Below are 24,599 nucleotides of genomic sequence, written 5' to 3'. Positions count from 1 at the left end.
ACTAAACTGATGGGGAAGAATTGTCACTCTTTCAATAAATATTCGACCTTCCATTAGTACAGTCTTGATGTTACTTCCTTTACTCTTACTTTTGCAGTAAGTTGTTTCTGCCTCCATATTACATTGTGCTACCTGGCTCAACATCCTCTTTGACAGTCATCACTGTAACACCACATATACTAAATTATTTTTTAAAATACACGTGGCTCAAAATTTGATGATATCCTTGTGAAGAGACTGCAACACAGCAGTGAGAACTGCTGCCTTGGGAAACACGCACCTTTCTTATTAAGGTTAACAACCTTTTGTATTAGGCCAGAGGTGCTGATGCTACAGCCATATAAAACCTTGCACCTTTTTAATATGTTTTTCTTCTACTGACCTGTTTTCTCTGAAAAAGAAATTACTCCCAGTGGGTGCTCTCATGCTTAACTCTTTTTTATTTTTCCTTACCTGACTCTCCTCTGATCACTGAGTATGCTACCTGTTGCTCCAACATAAATAAAACTCTAAACATTGTTTCCATTAGTTTCTCCAAATAATCTCCCTTTCTATAGCCCTATCCCCACCATGGACCATTGTTTTTGATAAATTTCACAATAGCCATTTGCTAATTATTCATGGGATCAGTATGTCTAGAATCCATGCTTACATTTGAGGGGAGCAGAGTTTACGGTATAACTAATTCACAGCATAAATTATGGAGGCAAGTGTACATTTTCGGTGTACATTCTCCAGATTATATTATGGTAGCTCCACATCATAGGTCAGTTCAAAATCACAGGAAAAAGACAATAATATCAGATAGCCCTACAGAAATACCATTACCAGACCTATGTTAATGATTATTCTTATCACATAGCTTCAGAATCTTATCCTAGAAGTTTTGCCTATCCACTAAGTCTCTTGTTTTGCTTCTTATCTATATTTGAGGGGTGGGCTTAACTCTCTTTGAAAAGAAACACCTTTATATTCTATGTCCTCTAGTACATGTATATATTTCCTGGAAGAATGGGTGGGCTCACCTTATTTCTTCTTTCAGAAATATAAAAACGTTACTGCCATGGAGGAGAGACAGCTCATTAAAGTAGGAAATGGCCATTTAGTGGATGACAAGTATTTACAACATCAGCTGTAATTTCACGTTCAGTTTTACATTCAGAAGCTGGTGAAGCTGTGCTTTATGGCAATGATGGTGGTGGCAGTTGTATCTTGGAAAATGACAGCCCTCCACCTTCTGACATACTACAATTTGTTAAAACATTTAATATATAAATATTTAAGGACATGGAATTACAACAGGACAACTAATCTGAAACCATAAAAAAAAAAGTGTCTGTATAAAAGTCCAAATTCTGACTTCACTGTCAGAGGACCTGAGAGAAATTTTATGAACACACGTAGATTGTTTACATAAGCAAACAAGGAGGCCATTACACTGAGGTGGCTCCAGGGCCACTGTAGCAAACCAAACCCTAAGCCTGTAAATGCCTCCAGGGTACGGAATCAAAAAGGACAACCAGTCACAGCCAACTGGTCATTAAGTTATAGCCAATCAGTAATTCCCTTTTGCCTTTTCTCTGTAATAGTGTCTCCTCCAGCTCCTTTCACTGGAGTGTTCCTAACCGCTCCTGCTTTGGTGCCGCCTGATTGGAATTGACTTTTGATCGTGCCCCACTTTATCTTTTAACAAGAAAGATATACAGACATATTCACACACTTATAAAGATATACAGACATATTCACACACTTATAAAGATATACAGACATAGTCACACACACATAAAAACATATGTGATATGGCCACTGTTTCAATTCCATTTGATATATCTACTTACCAAAGGGTTAAGGAAATCATAGAGAATATGGAAAAAAGTTGAATTCTATGTTTACTGAGGTTAGAGTGTGATTAGCTGAAAATCTTTTGTTATTATTTCTTAAAAGTTCCCCTGGTATTTTGGACAGGCTCCTTCTTCATCCATCTACTGATGGTCAGTAAAACTCTCTGGGCATTAAAATAGGTTCCCCTACTTTCTCAAACACCTCCTAGGAGGTACCTGAAAACCTCTATGAAGATCTTAAATTACATTTTCTTTTAAGGGAACATTCTAACCGTTTTCCATGATCTTTTCCTAGAAAATTCTAGTTAGCTACTTTTGAATTGTTATGGATTTTTACTGCTTCTCCTGTGGCCCACCTGTCTCCTTCTCTCTTTCTGCCTTCTGGGCTCTGTATATCCCTCATTGCATCTCTAGCCCGCTAGCCCTTTCTTACCACGTGAAGGGCTCAGCACCTGGTTACAGCCTCAACAGCAAACTATAATGTGATAGGACTAATCTAGCACTCATATTATTTCTTCATCTTGATTTGTACCATTGAGGGATTCAGAAAAAAAAGATTATAGAAAGAGTTAAAATAAAATTAATACTTGTATTAATCAGGGTTCTCCAGAGAACAGAATCAATAGGATGTACATCTATAGAGAAAGATACTGATTACAAGGAATTGGCTCACATGATAATGGAGGCTGGCAACCTCAAGATCTGTAGGTGAGTCAGCAAGTTGGAAACCCAGGTGAGCCAATGATGTAGTTCCAGTTGGATTCCAAAGGCATGAAAACCAGGAGAGCTGATGGTGTGGTTCCAGTTTGGATGCCAACAGGCTTGAGGCCCAGATAGAACTGATGTTTCAATCTGAGTCCAATGGCAGGAAAAAGCTGATGTCTCAGTTAAAAGGAAAGTCAGTCTTTCTGTTCTACTCAGGCCTTCAACTGATTGGATGAGGCCTCCTGCCCCACATCAGGGAGAGCAACCTACTTTACTCAGCCTGTTCATTCGAATGTTAATCTCACCCAAAAACACCCATTTGCTGTTTGATCAAATATCTAGGCACCCCACGGTCCAGTCAAGTTAACCATCACAATACTCTTGAGAGTCAGTAAAACTATAGTGATAAAATAGTTCAAGAAAAGAGCAAAGGATAGTGGTAGAAAGTTAAGCATATAACAGCCATTAGCTAATTTAATTTGACCTACTAAAACTAGAATTTGGTGTTTTCTTTTTCTGTATTCTTAGAGGCACTTTAGTCTATCTGCATAGAATACAGGTAAAACTGAATTTGGACCCATCTGAATTGAATCCTATGTGATATACAGCAATAATTTTCTGCAGAAAGATCTTCTGTCAGATCTAGAGTGGGATAAGTTATCAGAGAACACACTAAAAAAAGGTTAAGTGTGCATTTCCTAAGTACTGTGATGTAGTCTAGTGCAGTGTTAAAGCATGAAAGCTAGAACTATACTGCCTGGGTTCACAGCCTACCTCTAAGCTCTACCTCCTACCAGCTGTGTGACTTTGGGCAGTCACTTAACCACTCTGAGCTTCATTTCCTCATCTGTGAGTGGGGATAATAAAACAGAGCTGTTATCATAAAGCAGTAAAAATTGCTACCAGTTCTGTATAACTTTTTGCTAATTTTATTATTTCTGATTCTTATACTAACCTGTTCTTTTTTTCCAAAGTACTTAATTGCTTGCTAGAGATTGAATATGGGAGGTAAAGTTTACAGTAGAACTTTGAAGAAGGACAGATAATAAAGAACACTTGTTCCCTTGTTTATTGTCTATCTCCCTATTTAAATGGGAATTCATGAGAGGAATGATTTGTTGGTCTTATATTACTATAAATGTAACAATATCCAACACATAGTACACACTTAATATTTGTAGAAAGAATTCATTCTTCTATGCAACATATATATATAATATACATATATGTACATATGTGTGTGTGTCTGAGAGAGAGACAGCTTCTGCCCTGAGACCATCACTGTACTGGGCATGGCAGATACAATGGTGAACAAACATCCACTTCTGTGGAACATATGCTTTGGTGGGAGAGATATTAAACAAATATCCACATACATTAATAGGTAATTATAAACTCTGATATACTCTCATCAAATATATAATGTGATAAAGGAAATGGATTCTAGGCTTGCACTTATTAATATATTAGTTATATTAATAAATGATTTTGTTATGAAGATGCCATGAAACCTAATATTAAGTGGAGGTTTACATTTATAACACATGATATTGAGCATGGTTTAACAAATTTCCATTCTTTTTTATAACTGGAGTTCAACTGAATTTTATTCCTTAATTAAAAATGTTCACAGAACTTAACACTTTCTGAAATTACATTGCTTATTTATTCATTTACTATCTCTCCACAACCAACTAGCTTTTAAGCAACAAGAAGGGCTTTTAATGGTAGTTAAATGTCGCTAAATGCCAATCGCCATTATTCAAATTATTGTCACTTAAATTTTTCTGGGAATGGAAGACCTCTATTGACTTACTAAGTAAGAGACAGACTAAAATAAAACATAATAAACATATTCATTTTATTATGTCTGAAGGGATGTTACAATTTAACCTGTTTAAGAATAAATTTGATGAATATTATTTTCTATATTTACTTCAGGAGCTATATCTTAACCAGGAAAGAAAAAAATTCAAAATATGGAATATTCATGTGTCATATATGTATTTTTTTAGTTAGAAAAGACTAAGTGTTAAAATAATTCTCTCACAAAGTGATTGAAATATTAAAATATATTCATGGGGAAATTTTAAAATGATGATAATACAGTAATATGAAAAACATCGCTAAAGCTTTACAAATTCCAAAGACCATTCATATATATATTTTGAACCCTACAACATTCTGATATTTGATGAAGTAGATTTCAGAGAGAAATAAAAGTACAAAGTTTTCTCTTTTCTCCTTCCCTAACAATCCTATCATATTAGATACAGAATGAGTGCTCAGTAAATAATTGGGAATGATTATGATGATAATAATATAATGATGAGGTTGACATTCTATTTAGGAGCACGGTCTAGACATAAGGCTGGAATGTCAAGGAAAGAATGTCTAAGAAGATGGGAGGTAAGAACCCGGCTCACTCTCTGAGTATTTATTATTAAATTTAGATCACCCTGCCTCCCTTTGTGCTGATCCACTCAAAGTCTCTGCTAAACTTGGAAAGAATCATTTTAATCATTACAGAATTCAGGCAGTGGGACCCTGAAGTTAGTAGGTTCTTATTATTTTTACAGCTAGACATCTTTTCTCGAGGCCATTGGATGAAAATTCTGGCCCCAGAGCTGACTAACTTTCCAACTTGTGAGTCTCAGTTTCCCAAAATGTAAAATAAGTAGCAGTTCCTTAGAGACTAGTGGTAAACGAGGAATGAGGGAATGTGCACAAAGTTTCCAGCCCAACCTATTATATAATAGGTCCTCAACAAATAATCAACCCCAAGCCCTCCACCCCGCAGTGCTATTGTAATCGAGCTGCAGGCTTGTTCAGCAACGCAGTCCAATACTGCAGTAATGAACCAGATTGCTTGGATAATTGGCATTCTCCCCACCAAATGCAAGATTGATAGATTCAATAGAAATCTATGCAGTTACCCATTTTGTAATAGAGCGTTCTCATTAAGGAAATGGATTAATTGGCTTACTGATGTTTTAGTGAGAGCCAGATTTCAATAAGTGGACTCCGCAGTCCTGAGAAAAGCAAATTAAACACTAATAAAGGGAGAAATGTGCTTGCTTAGGCTGAAGTCTCAGCCATAGGCTCAAATCTAGGATTCGAGTATAAGATTTGTCAATGTGAGTGGATATTAATGTCTGACAGATGAAAACACTCTGATTTTTTGAAAAACAAAGACCTCTATTGACCCCATGTTCCCTACTAGCTACAGTATCTTTTCTGTGCTTTATCTTTACACCCCAAAGAATTGTTCTATCCTCATTAGTCCCTGATTCCACTCCTTCTTTCCTCACTTGAGCCTCTAAGGGTCATGTTAAGGCTTTCCCACCTCTCCCAAACCTCTCACGCCCCCTCCCTCAATGCACTTCACACAAACTGCTCTTGACAGGTACACTGTTAAATACAAAGGCTGATTCTCTGTCCCTATCTTAGTTGACCCATCAGTAGCATGTGACCCAGTTGACTACTGTCTCCTCTGTCAAGTTATTTTTTCACTTGAATTTCAGGACAATAGATTTCCTGATGTCTCTTCTCACCTCAAAGGCTGCTCATTCTTGGTCTTTTCTGCTGGTGTCTCCTATCACCTTAACTTCTAAACTTTGGAATATCTATAGGCATTTTAAATTTATTATGCCCCAAACCAAACTACCAATCTTCCCTAGCAAACCAGCTTTTCACACAATCTTCCTCATCTCAATACAAGAGCAATTTATTCCTTCCACTGCTTCTACCAAAATCCTTGGAGATGTCAGTAACTACTCAATTTCTTTTACATCCCACTGCCAAAGAATCAGTAGATCTGTTGGCTCTCCTATAAAACAGCAGTATATTTCAAATCGACCACTTCGCACCATCTCTGCCACTGTCATCCTAGTCTAAGCTATTATCATTTCATCATCTATTCTCTGGAATATTGGAATAGTCTCCAATCAGGTCTCATCCTTCCTGCCCTTGCCCTCCACAGTCTGTTGTCAAAACAGCAGCCAAAGTGTCAAATCAGAACACATCTCTCTTCAGAATTCTCGAATGGCTTTCCTTCTCCAAGATCCTCAACATCGCCTATAAGGCCCTACACTTCTGTTACATTTCTGACCCCAACTATTCTCTTTCTCTCTCATTCACTCTGCTGCGGTAACATTGGCCAACTTGCTCTGTTCTGGACATGTTAGGTACATTCACCTCAGGGCTTTTGCGTTTGTCGTGCTCTTTTCTCTTGCTGGGACAGTTTTCTCCCAGATAGCTGCATGGCTTTCATGGTTTTCAGGGTGTTATCAAAGGCTGCCTTCTCAGTGAGGATTCCTCTGACTACTCATTTCAAAATTGCCCTCTCCCCAACTCCTCCCAAACACCACCCTACACTAGATGGTCTTTCTTATTTCTTCTGGGCCTTAAACAGTAATGTCCATCTGATACATTGTATGTCTTAAATTTTAAATTTTATTTGCTTACAATCTGTCTTTTTTCCCATTAGAATTTGAGTTCCATGATGGCAGGAGTTTTAGTTCATTTTGAAATCCTTGTGTTTAGAACAATACCTGGAATTTAATAGGTACTCAAATATTTGTTAAATCAATCAATACATTGACTTGCCAAACTAAAATTGGAGAGCCTATTGATTTTTTGGCTCAAGTGAGAGCTGATTAATTTACTTAAAAAACAAATCCAAAAATTTAGCTTTCATCTGGTACCACCTATTTTCCTTTTATGTTATATTTTTGGAGGCAAAATAAGTCAGACATAATCTTTAATTTCTCACATCCATATATATCACAAGGAAGGTGTTGCCTCACAGGAGAGATGAAGAAGAAATCATATAGCTTGGCTCAGAGCTATGATATTTTTTGAATATTCCTTTAAAAATATTTATATATTTAGTTCTGCACTTTTCTCATAAGTAATCTGACCTTGGAAAGACCTTTATATAAATTTATAGTAGAAACCATGCCATGATACCAGTAGAAAAGTACATACCCAATCTACACTGAATTATATTAAACACCCTTTTCTATCCTCAAGCATCAAGAATGAATGAAATTCAAGCCAATTAACAGAGAAGAAATTCCAAGGGATATTTTTCCAATGAAATTTTAATTAACTTGCCTTTGCTTACTTTTATTCTGAAAGCACAATGCCATTGTGTTTATTTCATGAGGTCCACTCTCTAAAGCTACAATGTCAATACTGATTGTTCTAAGGAACATTTATGATTAATTCTGTCCTCACTGAAATTGCATTTCCTTTTGACCAGCAGGTGTACAAGTGACAGCTCTAGACTACTCTGTTCTACACAAGCTAATTGGTTTGAAAGAAGCCGGAGAAAAACAAAAGAACTTAAGTACAGAAGGTTTCTAAGAAATTGGAAGTCTAAGGATTATAAAAACATAGGGCTCCACGGGACTTTAAAGACCGTTTAGACAACACATGCAGGAGTGTGACCCTTGGTAGCGTATTGAAGACCACCAGTGTCTGAAGCAAATACGTTAAAGATACTGAATTATCTGTTCAGAATGAGATATTGTTTCAACCTTGAAAAAAAAGTTAATGACATATTAATTATCCCTATTCAAGAAGAACTGTAAACACATATACACTGCTTCCCTCTATTACTTTCATGGATTTCCTTGTTACCTGTGGGTATTCAATTACTTTTAACTTAATAAGCATTAAAATCACTATGTACTGAGTCAATAGGTAATCAAAATAATATTGCTGTTTGTTCTCATAGACCATGACTGATTCTAAGCAGCTATGGTATTTGGAACAATGAAGATGAGAGAAGAGATATTATAAGTTCTTCCAAAATATGCATTTGCTGTGGCTGAATTTGCCGCCCAGCTGTTTTCCATAAAGTATGATATTAGGACAATGGGAAATGGGCTTAAATTGTAGACTGAGGGGCTTACCATGGATATAAAGAATACTTTCCAAAAAATGAAGATACATAGATATTCAAACCAAATATTGCAAGATCAATCTCATTCAGGAATGGTATTATGACATCTCAAAAGGGTAAGATTTTTCTCTGCCTGGGATGATGAGGTGTGACTTCTCAGGGTTCAGCTGTTGCTAGAACAAAGTGCCATTTAGTGTTTATCAAAAGAATCATTAATTCTGGGGCTTCCCCGGTGGCGCAGTGGTTGAGAATCTGCCTGCCAATGCAGGGGACACGGGTTCGAGCCCTGGTCTGGGAAGATCCCACATGCCGCGGAGCAACTGGGCCCGTGAGCCACAACTACTGAGCCTGCGCGTCTGGAGCCTGTGCTCCGCAACAAGAGAGGCCGCGATAGTGAGAGGCCTGCGCACTGCGATGAAGAGTGGCCCCCACTCGCCGCAACTGGAGAAAGCCCTCACACAGAAACGAAGACCCAACACAGCCAAAAATAAACATAATAAATAAATAATAAATAAAAATTAAAAAAAAAAAAGAATCATTAATTCTGAAAACAATTTTTTAAACAATAAAACATTTTAATAAATACTGATTATACAACTGAAGTAAAAAATTTATTTCACACTTATGAAACAGAGGAGACAAAACAGACCTTGGAATAAGGAGGATGAAAATTTTGATATTCTGAGAAAAGTGTGTATACACTTTTTTAATGAAAATATAGCATATCTGATGTAGAAAACCCAAATCATGGAAATAATACATTGTGCCTTTTCAAAAAGTTGGAAATATAAAATGTGTACTATATTTGCATTACAAAATCTTTGCTTCCTTGGAGTTTAACGAGAGTTCATTTCATTTGGGGTAACACAAACTGATAATGCAATAACTTGTTTGAGTTGGAAGTAAAACACTCAAAGACTATTCACATACTTTACTCATCTTGCTTTCCCCAGGGCATTTGCCCCAATTTCCCACCACCCTCCCAAAATCATATTGCCATGGAGACTATCTGGGTATGGTCCTGACCCTTGTGACTCTGTCTCCTTCTGTATGGGAAGCAGGATAAGGGATAAAAACTCGAGAAAACTTTTTTAGGGTTATAACCTGTGCATATATAAAGAGAAAGTATACAGATACTGTTAGCTTTTCTAGGAATTTATGAAAATATGAATCATTTATTATGTAGCAACACAGTGAAAAAACAGCAGCTGTGGCATCTGTAAATAGTTCTTACTGAGAATTACAAATGGGATTTTTGCTTGACTCTGTTAAGCCAAACTAACACCATTTCAGGGAAAGTCTATTTTAAGCAGTGACATACACTGGGCTTAGTGGCCAGGAGAAATGTCTTTCCTGAAAAACGTGTAAAAAAATACTAATTAAAAGTCAATATTTTCTCAGAGTAACAGAGTAGGCAGAAATACCACAGACAGCTGCCTTACCCATTTCTTCTGTTCTACAGATGTCTGTTTCTTTCTCTCACCTGCCCCTCTATTCCTCTTCTGTTTTCCCCATACATGTTTCATCTGATTTTAGTTTAATGGGCATGTTTCTGGCAAATGCCAAAATCAAAACGATGAGAATTTTTGTTCTTGTGTAATTTCAATTTCTAAAACCTAAGGCACTTATACAAAATTTTAATGAATAACTAGTAAACTTTGGTATCATGCATATCAAGCAACTCACCGATAGACTGGATTTTTCACTTTTGAATCAATTTTCATATTGAATCAATAACAAGTAAGTATTAGATAAAATCTCTCTCCTCTTTATGGTGATGCTTGTCTAGGCTCAAACGTTATCAGAGCAGCACATTGTGTGATTAAATAAATATGACTGCTAAGTGCTCTTAAATGGCATGATTTCTCTTTCCTTTCCTCAAATCAGTCAGGGATTCCTCCCTAGAAGTAAATATCAGTCTTATAAGAAGGGTATTAAATCCAAACTAGGGTAGCAAATTTTTATCAAGGAAATCCGCTTCTAGTCCTAAAGTCAGAATTCTAAGAGGTCCAAAGCAAAGCTGCTCGACTTGGATGTAGTGATTTTTCTGTCCTTAGGGAGGGAAATTCAGCCACTTCCCACTTGCATAGGCTCAGCACTCAGAGCCAGTCGTGGGGCTGTGCTTGGTGCTGTGGCCCTGATATATCAAAATTTATTATTTTGCACGTGATGAGCATCATTTTGGGTTTCTAACTTGTTCAAAACCTCTTACACATTTCAGGTAGGGCCATGCCTACTTTTTGGCACAGATGTTGGAGTTTCGATTGATTCTTCTCTGATGACCATTTTGAGCAAGTGAAGGCAAACAATGCAAGCAGTAACCTCCTGGGTTTATCTCCAAAAGGATTCATCTCATATTATATTTCTACTAAAAACTAGGCTATCATGTTTACAAGAAGTATATAATAATAAATAAAGGAGTTGAATATAATTTTAAATTAAAACAGCAGAACATAAAACGTTTTTGCAATACAACAAATTTGTAAGAATAAAATGGAGCAAATATATGTCTCCTAACAGCTGACACCAGGATCCTTCTTGAGGATAAAGAGGACTTTCTTCGAGTTCCTTGATAAATTGTTTGAAGAAGGAAAGTGATATTTTAAAGACCTAAATGGACAAGAATGAAAGAAGATGACCAAACTCCTGAGAGTCTGCAAAAGCAGAGAAGTAAGGCCTGTGTGGGGCAGTATTTGGAGGCAAAAAGGCTAATTATTATGGGTCAAGATTAGTGCCAGGGTCATTGCTACAGAGAAACTCCCTCTGTGCCTCTAAACCTTCACTAAAATTTGCTATTGACACAGAGGTCTCTGTGAATGCTGTTTGTGTGGGAATCTAGGGAAAAGGTCAACATTGTCTGGGATCTGGGAGAACTGGAAGAGGATGCTACACCCAGAACATGGAAGTATAAAAAAGAAGCCAGAGCATGGAGTTATGCACTATTAGGAAAGACATAAGAAATCTCTTACTCTAAAAGTTCTAGGGATAATTAGAATATGAGAAGCTTTTAGCTAAATAATGGGTTTTGAGTCATTGAAATTTATTTAAATTTCCAAACATGAATGTAAGGAAATGCATGTTTAAAGTGGTTATTTGTAGAAAGTGGAATTATAAATAACCTCTATATTTCTCTGTATTTTCCAAATATTCTAAAATAACCATGTGTTATTTTTAAATTAAAAGGAAAATGTAAATAGATGCACTTTCTCATTGGAAGATATCAAATATAAAATTTATTTATTTCTGTATTACTGTTGGTTTATGAATGCTACATAAAAGAAAGTAGGTATTCAGTTTTAAATACTTATCATGGAATTTTGTCTTCTGTATTCTTTATTCAGATTGCATGCCCAGACATAGTTTATAAAACAGTGGACAGGATCTCTGTATAATCAGGTTGCAGTCTATAAAGGAAAATCTCAGCTGGCATAGATAAGTGATCCACTAAAAAGAAATTTCTGATCTAGTGAGAGCTTAAAAATGTGGATATTGATTTATGTGGCATTCATAACCTAATCATTTTAAGAAAGGAAAACAAAATCTGTCATTTCTCAGAAATTAAAATGGATGTATAGTCACATATTTTGTTCTTAAAATATCAACAACTTGTTCATATACTGAAGTTGAATATATAAATAAAGAATAAGAACTGAATAAAGAATAAGTACCACATTAAATTCTTAGAAATATACATATAACATATGGTAGGAGAAACAAAATAGATCTTTAGCAGATGTTCAGTTACCTTGATTGCTACTAGATACAAGTTATAAAATTCAACAAATCTATTTTCAAAAATTTTACTTTTATTATTACCAATAATAATTTGGACGATAATGATAATTCCTTTTTTTTGGCCACACCTTGTGGCTTGTGGGATCTTAGTTCCCCAACCAGACCAGGGATTGAACCCAGGCCCTGGCAGTGAAAGTACCGAGTCCTAACCACTGGACAGCCAGGGAGTTCTCTTAAAAATTCCTTTAAATGGCAACTGCTGTTTTTCTCTCTCTCTCTCTCTCAGTTGGAGTGTGTGTCTGTATGTATCACAAGGTGCTTTATTTTATGATATTCTGATCAAATCAAAGGTACCACTAAATGGCAATCTTTTTTTTTCTTCCTATTCTGTGTTATTTTTTTCTCTCCCTTGAAGTTATGAATAATGACAAACATTTAGAAAAGAAAATCTTTCCACAAAAAGAGTAGACTAAAGGAATGAAAAATATCTTGATTTATTTCATTGCATTTTTCACTTTTATTTTTAGTAAAAAAAAAGAGACAAAACCCAAAAAACAGAAAACCTATTGTCTGGATTTTTAAATACCTACCATGAATGTGTGTATAAGCTCTTTTAGGCTCTAAAAACAGGATTCCTTATATATATTTTATTAAAATCCCATATTAAATGTTAAAGTTTTTAAAAAAAATAGATCTATGGTCCTACCTAGGTCATTATTGTACACAAGGCAAAGGAGAATATGTATTCCATGAAAAAAATCACATAAAATGACTGTTTTCTGATCCAAGAACTCAGAGGTTACATGTGCTCTGCCTTCTCCCCACAATTGTACATTCCATTCCTTTCACCCAGATGCATCCTTCATGTTTCTCCATTAAATGCTCCCTATTTAAAATTCTGTTCATGATTTATCTTCTTAGGAAAAATTCCATGTGATTTCAACTGTTCCAATTACCATCCTGCCATTTCAGGGTCTTTTAATATTTATGAAGATGTTTTGGACATTTTTATGTTCATCTATTTCATCATGTTCTGGGACACTAGCTATCACTTTATTTGTCATGAGCAATTTTAGCACCAGTGAGACTTTTTTTTGCCTGAGGTACTTTGCTCATTGAGCACCCTGCCACCAAGGGGCTTCAGCCTTAAGCATTCATGATTTAGGGAGTGAGGTTATTGCACAATTTTTCCTTTTACAAAGAAATATCCTTTTCCTGTTAAATGAAAATGCAATTATAATCAGGAGTTGAATTTGTATGTTTCCCTACAAATCCCATAATTGCTCCTTTCCAGACAAATCTTCTAACTCCAAACAGAAATGCCTACGCGCTGCTCCATTAGACATTGTTTTCACTTAAATACAATACGCTATAACACAGGATAAACATCAACTTACTTCTTACATAATTGCTTTGAGGGAAAAAGTCTTAATATTTGTTTAAAAAAGGTCACTTTTAAAAATAGAAATAGTTAAACAAAAACGTTTAAAACCACAATTTAAATAATTTCCCAATTGAATTTAATCCCTTTCCCGTAGGGACAGTTTTCTCTCCTCTTTGGTTCCTAGGCTCCAATGCTTACCATCATTTTTTTTTTTTCATATAAAGTTCAACAGAGTTATCAGTCTACTTGTGTATTACCAGAATATAAGTACTAAAGATGAAAAATAAAAGATAATACATTGGTAGTATTTGATTTTAAGGAAGAAAGAGATAAGCAGTAGTTTAAAAAATCATTAAATGGAACTTAGTTGGGCTTAGATGAGAAATACAGCTCTGCCAGATAACTACACATCCCCAATCAACAGTCTTAGTTTAATTTCCTGATCTGTAAAATGGAAGTAGAAATGTCTTAATTCACACAGATTAGTATACTGATCTAATGCGGAAGCACCAAGCATAATGCTTGACACAGAAGTACTCAATAAAGGTTAGCTTGTTTTCTCTTTCCCTTCCTTTCTTGAGTCAGCTCTATATGGAACAAAAAGAATGAGCTTGCACTGAATGAACTTTAAGACACATTTCAGGTTATGTTATAGGAACGAGGTCACTAATCTCATGCATCTTAAATCAGTACACTTAATATGAACAGCCAATTCGTAATTTCATGGCAAATGTTCACAATCAAGAAAAGTCAAAACGACCTCCATTCTGATCTTGTGTATTTTCATAGTTGTGTATTCTCATGTGAATGTTCTTTAAGACTTCCCCCAGACCAATGGTATTTATAATTCCATTATTCAAAAAGCATTCATTAAAGTCATTCACAATAATTATGCTACTAGTCAACAAATGCAATGAATAGTATCCTCATGCTTAGTAATTGTTCATTAACTACCTACTTCATTGAACTGACAATAACAAATATAAAATGAAACTGCTTACTTCTCTCATATTCACAAGAGAAGCATTTGATCTCTTTCCCTCTCTTGTCATTTGCAATAAAATAACAATCACATAACTTATCAAGTGGTCCTTGCCATGTAAATGCCTACTGTTGCTAGGACTGATATTTTACAAATTAGAAAACTGGAATAGCTAGATATTCTATTCCTAAGAAAATAAATTTTAGTAAGAACAATATAGAAATAAAATCACAAAATACCTCTAGATGTTTAGATAAAAGATGATAAATGTGGTGGATAATGTTTTAATGTATTGCATTGGCCTGAATCTAGTTCTTAAAGGACAAAAGTTGTTTGTGTAGGATTTGAAGAGAGACTCAAGAAGATTAAGTGTGGGTATTGACACTAAAACACTGGAATATTTGCCAAGATCAAAACCACTTGTACTGTGATAATGAACAGCTTTAAATGTCTCTTTCACTAATGGTAAGTTCCTGGAAGCTACAAGAATTTTTTTTTTTGTTTGGTTTTTTTTTTTTCTATCCAAATTTTTTCCCCCCATAGTCACTTGTCTTAAAGAACTACAAGAAAATAATATTTATTTCTCATCTTGGATAAATTTATCCAAATAACACTTTAAAAAATTCTCCTTAGGGTAAGAGCCTTTACTATTGTTATTATTCAATAAATATTTATTATCTACAACCTGGAAGACACTATATTAGATGTTGTGGGGAATATGGAATAAACAGAGCATGACACTTGCCTCCAGGAACTGGAAAGTTAATGTAATCAACACTGATTGATTAATTAATTCATTCAACACTTATGTAGTGAACCCATAGTGTTGGCCAAAAATTGTGTTAGATATTAGGGAAACTGTGGTAAAAGAGATAAAACTGTCCTTGCCCTCACGGAATTCATAATCTATTGGAGAGACAGACATGAAAAACAATCAAGTAAATAAAAATAACCGTTCACCAGTACTTATTAATACTTTAAACTATAAAAAGTCCCACAAAAGAATGGGTCCCCAGAAACAGAATAACAGGAGAAGAGTACCTAATTACATATAACTTTTAGAGTGCTTATTACTTGTCAGGTATTCTTGTACATGTTTTACACGTATTTATATTTATTTATCGTAACAAGGGTACCAAAAAAGGTGTTCATCTCCATTTTAGAGATGAGGAAACTGAAGCAAGGAGAGATTAAGTGATTTACTCAGGGCACATGGCTGGAAAGGAGCAGAGTCAGTATTTAGACTCAGATAGGTGGCTCCAGAGCACATGCTCTCAGACTCTAGCACATAATGTTCCTAGATCAGGCTAAAATTTGTGATGCAGATTAAAGTTAGACAGTGGAAGTACACACCTACAACATGTTTCTATGAAAGTTTCCTGGAATAGGTAGAGTTTGAGCTGAGATTTGGGCATGGTTAAGAGATCAGGATATTTTATTTAGGAGGAAGAGATTTCTAGGTAAAGGGAATAGCTTGAAATAATGAAATGAAGGGAGGACAAATGGACTTTGGCAGCTGAGATGTGCAATTAAGGATGAGGCTAAAATAGTAAGCTGGGCTATGCTGTGGTGGGTCCTCAGTATGCAGCCTGATACGGGATGGTTTGAGGCCAAAACGACTGGGAAGGAAAGACCTCCTAGGGGGCTTTTTAGCGCAGCCGACCAGAAGAGAGATAATGAAGGTACAAACCAAGCGAGCCACACAGAGAAGGAAAAAGAGGGAGCAGATGTGATAGATGATGTGTACGTACAACTGTTAAGATACGGTAACTGAATGGATGGTGTGGATCAGGCTTGTATGAGGGAGAGGGAGGCTATGAGAATGGATTTGGGGTTAAGTCAGACATATTTTTAGCAGGGTGACTTTGGGCAAGGTACTTTATCTCTATAAATCTGTTTCCTCATCTGAAAAATGGGAAATAGTATATGCATTTGTGGCTACCTAATCAGGAGTTGAAAATGACTTTCAAATTTTGGCCAAGAAAATATTGCAGATAATTATGCCATTAGCCGGGAGAAAAGAAAAAGATCATTTGGGTCTGTTGAGCTCTAGAGGCCTGTAACATATCCATGTGGGCACATTCAGCTTGCAACTAAAACTGGAACTTTAATTCAGGAGGAAGGTCCAGGTTAAAGACAATGATTTAGCTATCAATCACCAGAGAAGACTATGTAGAAAGAACCTTAACTGATGGGGTAAGAGAAGGAAGTCACAAAGGGTGAGTGGAGATTTAGGAAGAGGACAGGGTCAGGGAATCCACTGCCAAAGCTTGAGCCAAAGAACATCTGAGAGGAATCCAATGGGTCTGATCTACGGTAGCTTATTTTTTTATTTTTTATTTTTTTTAAACATCTTTATTGGAGTATAATTGCTTTACAAGGGTGTGTTAGTTTCTGCTTTATAACAAAGTGAATCAGTTATACATATACATATGTTCCCATATCTCTTCCCTCTTGCATCTCCCTCCCTCCCACCCTCCCTATCCCACCCCTCTAGGTAGCTTATTAATGGCCTTTGACAGAGCAGCTTCATTAGTGGGCTGAATGCAAAGCTTGGATTGTTAGGAGGAAAGAAATGAGTGAAATGAAAAGTCATTCTTTCAGTTAGTTCTGGTACTGAAAAAGAGATCAAAGAGAAGGCAGGGTTGTTGGGAGCGACTGTGTGTGCATGTGTGTGTGTTTGAACATGCTTGTTCAGGGAAGAGTCAGTATAATGGGAGAGATTAATGATGCAGGAGAAAGAGAGGATATGATTGATGGTGAGGTCTCAAGTTGATATGAATAACAATAAATCAAAAGAAAATAAGGTGAATGCAATATCATTTATTACGGATCTACTATACTTTTAATGTTTTCATATTTATGTCATCAAGTCCTAAAAACATCCTGTAAGGAATTATTTTTCCTATTTGCAAATAAAGAAACTGAAGCTGAGAGAAAACAAAGAGGTTGCCCAAGGATGCAAATGTGGTATTTGATGAAGTTAGGATTCAAATCCAACCTGGCTGAATCCCAAGACCCCATGACTAGAGGAAAAATAAAAATTTGACAAAGAAGAGGAAGGAGTTGAGGGAGTTTTAACAGGATGTTTAGAGCTGCAGAGTTAGGGCATCAAAGCTGAGTTTGAGGACTTGGGGAAGAATAAAATTCTGTCATTCACCGCTATGGCGCATTTAATGGGATTTTAGAAAGAGACTGCTAAGTAGCTCCAAAAGCATAACTGAGACATGAATTTGTAATGCATGCACTCAAGTGCAGTTATGTGACTTGTTCCAGTTTCTTCAGTTCTAACAGAACATCAGTATTGAACAAAGGCCAGAATTCTAAAATTCACTGTAGGCTGGCCTATTAAAAATAAATGCTGAAGATAGCAGTTGTGTTATTTGTCTATGAATATACTAAACCTAAACTTAAAAAATATCCTGAATATAGAAAGAATATGAGCAATATTTTTTTAAAACATGGGCTCCAGTTAAGGATATTACTGGGTAAGTGAGATCAAACAAGTCCTTAAATTTGACACCTGTCTTCTGTCCCATCAATGAGTAAATACATGCTGAGCACCTCTTGGGCACCTGATGGTGGGAGGGGAAGGGAGCCCATTACTCGTCATTAGCTTCTAGACTTACGAGAAAGAAAAACTACATAAGCAAAGCAGGGTATGCTGCCATTTAGAGGGAATTAGCGTATACTAATATTTACTAAATTAAATGGAATAATCCACTAGAGCAGGGCTCCCCAGCCCCCGGGCTGTGGACCGGTACCGGACCAGGCGTGTTAGGAGCCGGGCCGCACAGCAGGAGGTGAGCCGGCGCAGCTTCGTCTGCCGCTCACATCACTGCCTGAATCTTCCGCCGTCCCCCCTCCCTCCCCCGCACCCCGTCCATGGAAAAACTGTCTTCGAAACCAGTCCCTGGGGCCAAAAATGTTGGGGACCGCTGCACTAGAGAACAAAACAGTATATAAAGTACCAAATGAGCAAAGCCAAGACTGAGAGAAATAATGGGCCAAGAAAGGTGAATGTTCACTGGCCTAAGCATAAAGCCTAACTTCCAAGTAATGGGTTCCTACACCAATCAGTCAGTCTTTGCTCTATATTAGGGATACTCCAGGTGCTTTAACATCTACCTCTTCTGTACTGTCATTCCAAACCCTTGACCCTCGGAAAAAGATCAGGGTCACTGTCTATCAGGCAGACACTAGAGGGCGACAGAATCAATCTCGTGCTCTCTCTCTCTCTCTCTGGTGCGCGCGTGTGCACACACACACACACACACACACACACACACACACACACTAGCCCACACTAGTCCACCGTCCACAGGGACAAACAGCAATGTCAGGCTAAGTCAATGAGAGCAGGCTGTCACAAGAATCCCATCACAGACGTGAGCAACAGAAACATTCCCAGTTAGGAGTCCTGAAAAGTCAGCTAGAGAAAGTGACTTTCTAGTTCTGAAATTTCCATGAAGATTATGTATGATTAAGATCTTATTAATATATACACCAAACTATACGAGTGAACACTGTGGTGGAAGAGAAAAGATACTAAATGGATATTGTTCCTAGTAAACATCTGTAGGTTCTCCAATTCCATAGCCGGCCCACAGAGGAGGATGTATTTCCCTGTCTACTTACACATGATCTAATCATTCTCTGAAGTGTTTTAAACTGATGGAGATAAATGGGGTGACATACTCAAGATAACACAAAGAAATATCACATATTATTTTGCTTAAAACACATTCTAATTTTTGCTGTACACTTTATCTTAAATCACAAAGTATCTTGTAATCTGTGGCCAAGTTCCAGTTTAGTTTCAAATTCTCAGGTATTTCTGACTTAAAAGGTAAGTTTTTAGAGGACTGAATTAGTTGTCAGTATTGCTACTTGTTATTTGAAATAGTCTGAGATTTCCTCAAGAATTCTATGAAGCAAACTGTGGTTCACACTCAACTGTGGATTTAAACACCAATCCTGTGGCTCTTTGTCTATCCACCTTTCATATTAATTCTTTTAGAAGGCATTGTCAGAAACTGAAAATTGAGTAGTTTATTTGAAAGACTTTATGGGTTATAGAAATATATGGTATTATTATCTATAATAGTACTGAAAACATGAAACAAGTGTAGTTGTTAATTAGATAACTATCAAAACATGAAAGCTACTCATTCATAATGAAAAGTCTCTATTCATAGATTGTACATAAATTATTAACCTTTCAAAGTAAAAAACGCCATGAAGAAATGTCAAGAATGTGATTTGCGGCTCCTCCCTCTTCCTCCTTATTCATCTAGCTAACACTGAGATATGGATGGCACTTGTTCGTTTATGAATGCTTGCTAATGATTCTCTTTTTACCTTTATTTGTAAAAGTCATGAGTGACTTTTTCCTTCTACCTACCCATTTTACTCAGCAATGACCAAACTCACTGTGTTGTAACTCCCTGTGAGATTCTAAAATGAACAATGTTTCACTGATGGAGGATTGGGAAGAATTGAAGAAATCAGTAAATCAGTTGGGGGGTATGTTTGAATTTAAAAATATATATATTTCTTCAGTACAGAAGTATGCTCAATTGGTGGATTATAAACTGCAAACTGAAAGAATATCTATTCCTTTCAACAATTCTGAAAAACAGTTCATGGAAAATTTGAATGTATATGTGACAAATCTGAGATTTATCAGAATGTGGTTATAACATTAAAGCTATGTAAATGTTATGAAAGAAACAATAAAGTATTTTAGCAATGCAAATAGATTGCACATTTTTTCTCTATTAAGTTTAGATATAATTTTAAAAAGACATAGCTACTATAATTTATAGTATAAAATCTCAACATGTGTTTATCTGACACACTTCCATAGTCACTTCCTTAGTGACAGCAGAACATCTGCAAAAATAATTGATCTGTCCTACCTATAATGTCAATGTCTACTATAGACATGCTGGCAAAATGTAACAGCTCACAAAGAGACAGAATACATGAAATAATTTAACAAATTTCATAGAATAATTATCAAGTATAACTCTGCAAAATTAGAATGCAACCACTATGAAAGAATAAATAGTCACCTAAAGACAGTGATACCAATCTACTTGTATCAATGCTATTATTGCAGGAGTAAAGGTATAACTACCCAGAGGATGAGAGAAAAAAAATCATTTCTCACATCCATCAAATCCTACCCTCATAGTTGCTTTCGTATCTACTGTCATTATTATTTAGTACTATGTTATTTATGAAGTATGTGCAGTTTTGCATGGGGCTGCATCTGTTAAAAGCTGAGTCCTCATTGGAGAACCATTAAGTGGAAGCGTCACTCTTTGAAAACCAAGGATCATCTTGGAAAGTAACCCTGGATGTTGAAGACTTCTAGGGGAAATTTTAACTTAAGTCCACCAGTGGTTAAAAATTCGAGAATAGGGCTTCCCTGGTGGCGCAGTGGTTGAGAATCTGCCTGCTAATGCAGGGGACACGGGTTCGCGCCCTGGTCTGGGAAGATCCCACATGCCGCGGAGCAACTAGGCCCATGAGCCACAACTACTGAGCCTGCACGTCTGGAGCCTGTGCTCCGCAACAAGAGAGGCCACGATGGTGAGAGGCCCGCGCACCGCGATGAAGAGTGGCCCCCGCTTGCCGCAACTAGAGAATAGCCCTCACACAGAAATGAAGACCCAACATAGCAATCAATCAATAAATCTTTAAAAAAAAAAAAAATTCGAGAATAAGGTTGTAGAGAATTGAGTACCCAGGATGTAGGAATAATAGGACTACTGTGGGCCAATTTACAAGGCTGAATTGATTCACTGACTTACCTGAGATAGATGCCATGTTGCACTGGTCAGTGACTATGTACAGTGGGTAATAACTAAAATAAATGCATTCATCAGATATACGACAATCACTATCTACAACCTTTCCATGAATAAAAAGTATGCTTATTCCTCATTTGAAGGACATAGAATATAAAAAAGTAGTTTATTAATTTTCTTACGAAACTTAATTTCTGTATTTATTTTAAATAAAATAAATACTTGTATTTTAAATACAAGTAATTCCAGATGGTGGATGATATCCATGTTCTTCTGATAACTATTTGCTGTTTCTTAAAAGTGGAGAAAAAAGTTAGATTGGTTGTCATTTGACTCTCTGGAAATCAGAAATACCGATGGTTTTTAGAAGTCCAATATTACATTTACTTAACCTAATAATCGGAATATATGCTAAAATGACCAGAAGCATTTCAATGTTCTATAGTAACTGTTCAATGGCAATAAAATTATCTTCTGAGAATCCAAAGACCAATTCTGACATATTCACCGACACAATAATTGCCTATTATATGTTCCTAAGAGCCATCAGAAGTATGATTCACTTTCTCGAGCAAAAGGTGCATACCTTTGTTACAAACAGAAAATAATTGCTTTTCTAAGGTCGATTATGGAAACACAAAGTGTGTTTTATGTACTAAGGTAGTATCCCCTCCTTCAATCGTCCCTTGGTTGCATTCTTACAGAACTAATATCCTTCAAAGGGTGTTCTGAAATTTGGAGTTTCAACCCACACAATAAAGAACTGGGACTTAACAGAGAGAGAAAGGGAATCAATCACATATCAGAAACAAAGTTAAGCAACATGAATTAGCTTTTTATTGGGTAGACTTTTTGAATAATTATCAAAATTATTCCTTTAACTTAATAAATATTTATCTCATTTTATGTGCCCAACAGCGCCTTACTTAGACTTTTGAACAAAAGATGAAAAGTAATAGGTTTTCATTTCCTTCGTACCATCCCCTTTCCAATATTGAACAGGCTATTTAGAAGCCAGAAAGACCAGACAAGTTTCAAAGGGGCTATTTAGGGGTGGGAGTGTGGAGTCAGAGCTGGTATGGCATATGAAAACAAGTTGAATAATCTTGCAAAATGCTTAAGACAATGAATGACTTCGGACCAAGAGACGCTAAAAACTAGCTGTACAGTAGCGTCATTTTCAAGAGCAATGTGCATGTACCCACACACACACACAAACATATTAATTTTATAAAAAGAGTTTTAGAGATAAAATGGAAAAAAACTTACTGAAAAGTCTTCCAAGATTTTCTTGAGTTCTCTGTGACCATGCCTTTCAGCAATATGTGCTGGATCTGAACCCTCCAAATTTTTTATCTTAGATGCCCAAGTTGCTCCTGAACATTGAAGCAAATGAATAGCCAAGTTCTTTAAGCCAAATTTTGCTGCACAGTGGAGAAGAGTTGGAAGTTCTTTGGAATAAGAATCTATAAGCATAAGAATAGGATAATTTTTTATCATATCTCGAACCACATAAGAAAAAGTCAAACACAATCTACTCCTAAGAGTAATTCCCACAAAGCAGAGCAGACTTTTAGTGTGATTTTGCAAATAAGAAACTGTCAGTGGTTTTAGCAATGTAGTAGACTCTCCCTCTTTCTATTTCTCATCTTAAAACAAATATAAACTAATATTCTCACTAGCATTAGTGCCTCCCCCTTATTTGTTGGGTAAGTTTAATTTAGAAAGGCACATGGACCTCCTAAATGTAAAACAAAACAAAAACATTACATTGTAATAACTCCTTTTTCAATGTACTGCAACATTAACCAAACACTAAATAACAAATAAATTCATCTATAATACTTTTTGTGTTTTCTACTGCCATGCCTAGTTTGCTTCTTTTTGAAGTTGAAATGAACATGAAATTCCCGGGGGTGGGGGCCTTATGTTAGATTTTTATGTGAAATATTTCTTTCAAAAAGTAACCGCAACAACAAATAGGCACTTTTATAGAAATCTTCAATAAGGAAATTTCCATCAGGATTTTACAGGTTTCATATCAATGTTCTGGAATTTGAATTTCCTAATTACATGTTAGCTATTAGTTAGAAGACACGTATTAATTATGCATAACTATAAAATGATGAATGTATACTGCTATCACAATGCCAAAACACACACACACACACAAACACACACACATGCTGATGAGTGATGGTTTGTTATTATTCTACACTTTCACATCTAGCTAGAAAAATTGTGTTATAGAAATTACACACCAGCTTACTTTAATAGCTATGGCATTATTAGAAGCAAGCAATGTGAAGCCTTATAGCAACAGAAACAAAGGCATCAAAGCAAAAGTCAATTGTCTTCCAGCAAAATTCTAAAGCAATGAAAACAGCCACCTCATAATGTTTGGGAAAACTGTGAATCTGGCCTCATTTGCTTCTTTGCTGTTTTGTAGACCAAGGGAAAAAAAAAAAAAAAAGGAAAAGAGAGGGGATTTAAACCTGGAGTTTTCAATTCACTTGGGTGTTTCAGGGCTGAATAAATTATCTAGTTTGTTAGTTTGTATGTTTTAACAGGAAACATAACAAAACAAAACAAAAACCTTCAGGACATGTTAAGAACTTACAGTAAGGAAATATTTTATCCTTCAAAATGTGTTAGAACTAAAATGGCTGTAGGTAAATCTAGGATAGTATTTCAATGATAAATGCACTTGTCCCTTCTTATATGGTGTGCGGTGACTGAAAAATTATCAAATATTTTATGAAGATGAGCGTATAAAAGCTGAAACTGTTCAAGGTAGGTACCAATTTTCAAAATAAAAATAATGTATTTTCTCCACAAGGAATTAAGATATAATTTTCTATTTATTTTCATTTAAATGAATTATAAAATAATTTCTGCTATAATTAAACCAAACCAAAGTTAATAAAGAAAAATATTTGCATGATAATGTCAGATTTTTACATGCCCTTGGTCATCTTTCTCTTTGTCATACCATGCAATATACAAAACACATCATCACCTGCCAATAAATGCCTTATGCATTGTTCTTGCACATTGTTATTCTGTTGTATTTTAAAATCACTGTTAATGCAGCTTAAAATATATTTTCACTAAATAAGTGTTTAATCATTACAGGAATACATTCACCTTTTAACCTCACCGACTTCCCCTGTCAGTAAATTCCTCAAGTTTAAGGTAATATAATATTAGAAACAACTACAAT

The 24,599-nt window shown here is 35.9% G+C and overlaps 1 protein-coding gene across 9 annotated transcripts in view; it reads right to left on the bottom strand.

Annotated features, from left to right (window-relative positions):
- BANK1 (B cell scaffold protein with ankyrin repeats 1) overlaps positions 1-24,599 on the bottom strand; it is a 498,899-nt gene that overhangs the window by 166,484 nt on the left and 307,816 nt on the right. For all 9 annotated transcript variants that reach the window (XR_014263843.1, XM_082462342.1, XM_082462343.1 and 6 more), the window contains exon 7: positions 22,646-22,842. Coding sequence is in view for 8 of the 9 variants with exons in the window: in XM_082462342.1 (XP_082318468.1) it covers positions 22,646-22,842 (197 nt within the window). In the remaining variant the exon portion in view is untranslated. The remainder of the gene's footprint in view (positions 1-22,645; positions 22,843-24,599) is intronic.

The sequence above is a fragment of the Balaenoptera physalus genome (assembly GCF_965194825.1).
Source record: "Balaenoptera physalus genome assembly, chromosome: 5".
Classification (NCBI taxonomy): Eukaryota; Metazoa; Chordata; class Mammalia; order Artiodactyla; family Balaenopteridae; genus Balaenoptera; species Balaenoptera physalus.
The sequence above is the reverse complement of the archived record's forward strand: the minus strand, read 5'-3'. Positions and strand labels throughout refer to the sequence as shown.